Source organism: Chaetura pelagica, unplaced genomic scaffold, assembly GCF_000747805.2.
Source record: "Chaetura pelagica isolate M959 unplaced genomic scaffold, ChaPel_1.0 scaffold318, whole genome shotgun sequence".
NCBI classification, from domain to species: Eukaryota; Metazoa; Chordata; class Aves; order Apodiformes; family Apodidae; genus Chaetura; species Chaetura pelagica.
The window spans coordinates 15,889-20,945 of NW_009954188.1; the positions used below are offsets into that span (position 1 = coordinate 15,889).

General features: G+C 48.1%; 1 protein-coding gene across 1 annotated transcript in view; it reads left to right on the forward strand.

Moving 5' to 3' along the window:
* The first annotated feature begins 98 nt into the window (after positions 1-98).
* The window catches only part of YTHDF2 (YTH domain family, member 2), a 19,152-nt gene continuing 14,193 nt past the window's right edge, over positions 99-5,057 (forward strand). The window contains exons 1-2 of the mRNA XM_010003049.1: positions 99-176; positions 4,254-5,042. Coding sequence (XP_010001351.1) covers positions 4,272-5,042 — 771 coding nt within the window. The 5' untranslated portion in view covers positions 99-176; positions 4,254-4,271. The remainder of the gene's footprint in view (positions 177-4,253; positions 5,043-5,057) is intronic.

The following is a 5,057-nucleotide window of genomic DNA, read 5'->3' on the forward strand; positions in this document are numbered from 1 at the left end:
GGGGGAGCGGGGCTCGGGTCCGCCGTGATAGACTCTTCACGTTTGCAAATGTTCAGCTGCAGAGTTCTCTCTTAACACCCTCCGTCTCCTCCTCAGTGCAAAACGGGTCTGTGCACCAGAAGGATGGGTTAAACGATGATGACTTTGAACCCTACCTGAGTCCCCAGGCCCGGCCGGTGAGTACCTGCTAACGGGCAGGAGGCCCCGGGGCAGCTTCCTGCTGCTCCCTAGCGAGGGAATTCGGCATCCCTGTGCTTCCCCAGCTCCACTTTGCCACCTTCCCTACCATCCTGTGCTGTTTTACACCTCACTTTCTGAAGGCTGTGAGGTTGTGGGGGGATGTATAAAGGTTTGAGCAACTTTCTGAGGATGTAAGAACTTCCTCTGGTTGGTGCTCAGCTCATTATTTATTTATTTTTTTTCAACATAACTGCCTTGAAGTTACCATTTCTGCTCTTTCAGTTTTACTCTTGTGACCTTGTTTCCTCACTGCTTTCTGGCTCTGCACCCTGTGAGGAGCTGCACCACTGGTTGTGAAACTGCCCCACACTTGGCAGTTACTCTCTGAGGGCTTTTGGAGGATCCTGTCAACTTTCTTATCTCCCCACTGAGTAAACTGAAAATGTCTGTCCTGGGGATTCTGTATTTGTAACCAACCTCCTCCCCTCCACCTGAAAACATAGGGGCTAAAGGCTGTGAGGACTTTTTCATAGAATTATGGGATGGTTTGGGTTGGAAGGGACCTTAAAGATCATCCAGTCCCAACCCCCTGCATGGGCAGGGACACCTCCCCCCAGCCCAGGTTGCTCCAAGCCCCATCCAACCTGCCCTTCAACACTGCCAGGGATGAGTCTCCCATGACTTCCTTGAAGTTTTGAGCACTTAGGAATCAAGCTGGAGAACTTGTGCCCAGCTCCTGAAACTCAAAACTTCCTGATCCTTTTCCTCTTTAACTCTCTGTTTACAATTAGCTCCACTCTTAAGTCGTTTTTACTTTGTTTTCTTAATGAGCAGTAGGAGAGTGGCAGGTAACAGATGGAGTTCAGCTGATTAGATGGTACAAGTGGAGCATTAGAGATAAACATCTGGAACAATTAGTTCATCTCCTTGGCTTCTCTTTCCTCTCCAGTTGTGATTAGCAAAAAGAACCTGTTCTGCTTTTCCCTTTGTTTTCCTGATCATTTTTCCCACTCAGTTTTTTTCACACAATCATGGTCATTATCAGAACACAGCAACAGGTTTCTTTCTCAGTTACAATTTCAACAAGTGTTTTTCAAGTTTGGGCTGAAGATATGAAGCTAAATATTCCTCTCAACTGTTTTACAACTGAATTCTTCAGAATTCAGCCTGTCTACAGAGATAACTCCCTGCATTCAGCTCCCTGAAAAGTTAAGAGGACCAGCATAGATTGAGAGTGAGGTGTTTTCTGGAGTTTTTAATAGGATTTAAGGATTTCTTAGGATTTAATCATTTAATGGTGGGGTGGGGTTTTTTTTCTATCCCAGAATTTAACACCAATTTCCAGCTTCCTTCTGAATGTGGGTGTATTTCCTGCAAAGTGTGATTGGATTTAAATCCCCTCAGGATATTGATGGTTACCACAGTGTTAGAACCAACATTTAGCCCTTCTATTTTTTGCATGTTTGGTGAAGAAGTTACAAACATTTAGGCGTGTTTTTTCTGCCTGTTCCACAGGAGTAAAAATACTTCTTAAAAATAAGGAAGTGATTGGAATGTTCTGGAGCAGAGTTACTGCTCCAGAGAGTCAACAGGAGGGAGGTAAAAAACTCTGTGTCTACCTGGAGTGAAATTTTAGGGTGATTTGACCTCAGTTTCTCACCCTACTGTGTTTCCTTGTCACCTCCCATTGTATTTGGACACTGGAAAGGGTCCAGTCTGGAGGGGACAGAGGTTCTGCTGGGCTGACCTGTTGGGTTCCTGGTGGGAAGGAGCAGCTTCCTGACATTTCTACACCTCATTTCTGAAGATGGGACAGGGGAGTTGCAGATACAGCCCTGAAAGCTGAGCTCAGTGCAGCCACTGAGCAGCACAGGTGGCTTCTGAAACCACTTTCTGAGCCCTTCACACAAGCATGAGGTGACAGTTGTGAAGCTTCATGGCTCTTCACTCAGTAGCTGCTCTTCCAGGTGACACTGTTACCAGCTTCTCAGCCCAGTCAACCAGTTTGCAGTGTATTTGAAAGCCCAGATGTACAGTAAGGGATCTTGCAAGAGCTGAAAAGACAAAAAAGCTCAGCAGCAACAGTGAGCTTAAACCCTGGCTGTGGTCTGAGGTGAAGAGGAAGAATAAAATTGAGGAAATAACTGCACAAAAGGGCTTAGTCATTGGAGAGAGTTGAAGGTCTGATTTGCATCCTCATCAAGGGTTGTGCCAGTTGGGTGTGCAAGGGTGACAAGAGGTGTGTGTTTGGTGTCTGTGTGTGACAACACTGTCCCAGACCTCGGGCATTGAGCAGCAGCTGCTCAGCTTAAATCTCTGACCCAGAACATAATGTAAGGAAACATTTTGAGGTGACAGGGGGACAGGTTTTCACCTGACAGGGATGTTCTTTCTGCTCTTTGAGGGAGGAACCTGCAGGGCTGGGGTTTTGACATTTCTGTTCCATTAAAACTGAATTTCTAGGAGAGGGAATTAGGGGGGATTTTCTTTTGAAGAGACTTTGTCAGTTCAAAATAATAATCTTTTAAGTCCCTTCATTTGCCTTACAAATGAGTTGGTGAGTCTGTTGGACAGATGGAGCCTTCAGGTTTGTTGGTTGGTTTGGGTTTAGCAGTTCCTCAACTAGTCAGGTTGTACCCTGGGTGAGAGTTAGTTTTGTTCTTTGCTTTCTTTGGGCAAACAGAAATGCTGGTGAGAAAGTCTTGAGTTCTCATTGATTCCCACCCTGAAGAGCCACCAAAAGGTGTTAGTTTTTTATCCCACCAACCCAACCTTGTCTCTCCACACTTGCTGTTCAGTTATTCCTGGTAACTTTTACACACTCAGGGCTGGCTTAACCCCAGACCTGTTGCTTTCCTCAGACTCAGTGGAAGGTAAAGAGTCAAACCAGCTATTCTAGAGGGTGCCAGAGCCATCTCAAGAGCTTCCCCAGCTCCCAGGATGGCATGAAGTCCTTTGGGAGCCACGCTGGGCCCGTGAGAACATGATTCAACAAAAATTGGAGCCAAGCTTGCTGCAAGCCAAGCTTTTAAACAAGAACTGAGCCTGATTTTTCATCTCCTCAGCCTTGGCTTGGGCTATGAGAAGCTGCAGAGCATGGGGGCTGCCTGCACAAAGGTCCCAGACCCTGGTGACAATGGCCATGAGCCTCACTCGGGCCTCTCCCTGCAGGGGGAGTTGGTTTGCAGGCAAAATGACACATTTTTCACATCAACAAATCTTGGGGATGTCTGAGAGTTCCCTAATTAGACAATTTGTGACCTAAAGGCTACTTGGGTGTTCAAAGGCAGACCAAGTGAGGGAGCAGCTTTTTGGCCCCTCTCCAAATCTGAATCCCTCCTCTCTTTTCTGTGCTTCCTCATGGAACCCTGTTGATTTTGCCCCATTTTCAGGTGGTTTTGGAGTATGTGGAGGATGAGGCTTTAAATTGAAGTGCTTGCTTGCAGGTTCTTGGAATATTTTGAGCTCTGAAACCTGAAATTGTGGAGGATAAAGCTGCTTTCATGGGTAATGAGTTTGAGAGAAGGGACTCAGGCAAGCTGGGGACATTGATTATTTTGACAGTTTCTTTCACTGGGCTTTTTTTCCTCCAAATCCCCCTTCTGTCTTGATTCTTTTCCCCCAAATACCCTTCAAACAGCAAAATTAAGAGGGATACATTGATGACCCAGGCAAGAAAAGCCCTTTTTGGTAGTTGCTACAGAAAATAGAAGATAATATTGGGATAACCAGGTAAGATGTTGGTTTTAGAGCCTGAGCAGGAACTCTGGGGAAGTCCAGCCCCAGGTCAGGAACACAACTGGTGTCTGGCTGGGCCTGGGGAGCCTGCTCAGCCTTTGTGTTTAATCTTCCTGGCAACCAGACAGTTTTTAAAGCACCTCTTAACAAAGGAGGGTGTTTCAAGGCTGGGCCTGTTTTATCTTCCCAACCCTAAGGTAGGGAGGGGTGGAGCACGGGAAGTCCAAGGTGGTTTTTGTCCCTCCTCCCTTGATTGTTCAACTTGTTCCAACTGTACAGTGCTTATATTTTGGGGTTTTTTGGTATGTTTTCTGTTTGTTTTTTCTCTCCCCCAGAACAATGCATACACTGCCATGTCTGATTCCTACTTACCCAACTACTACAGTCCTTCCATCGGATTCTCCTACTCCTTGGGTGAAGCTGCCTGGTCCACGGGGGGTGACCCCCCCATGCCCTACCTGACCTCCTACGGACAGCTGAGCAACGGGGAGCCCCATTTTCTCCCAGATGCCATGTTTGGGCAGCCAGGGGCTCTGGGCAGCACTCCATTCCTTGGGCAGCACGGCTTTAACTTCTTCCCGAGCGGGATCGACTTTTCGGCTTGGGGGAATAACAGTTCTCAGGGACAATCCACTCAAAGTTCTGGCTACAGCAGCAATTATGCCTACGCCCCCAGTTCCCTGGGGGGTGCCATGATCGATGGGCAATCAGCTTTTGCTAACGAGCCTCTGAACAAGGCTCCTGGCATGAACACCATCGACCAAGGGATGGCTGCCCTGAAGTTGGGCAGCACGGACGTTGCCAGCGGAGTCCCCAAGGTGGTGGGTTCTGCCGTGGGCAGTGGGTCCATCACCAGTAACATGGTGGCATCCAACAGTTTGCCCCCTGCTACCATCGCTCCTCCAAAGCCCACCTCCTGGGCTGACATTGCCAGCAAACCAGCCAAGCAGCAACCCAAGCTGAAGACCAAGAACGGCATGGCAAGCTCCAGCCTTCCCCCACCTCCCATCAAACACAACATGGATATTGGAACTTGGGATAACAAAGGGCCGGTGCCTAAAGCTCCGGCTCAACCTTTGGCTCAGAACCTGGCTCAGCAGCCAGCCCAAGTGTCCCCCCAGCCCGTGGGGCAGCAGATC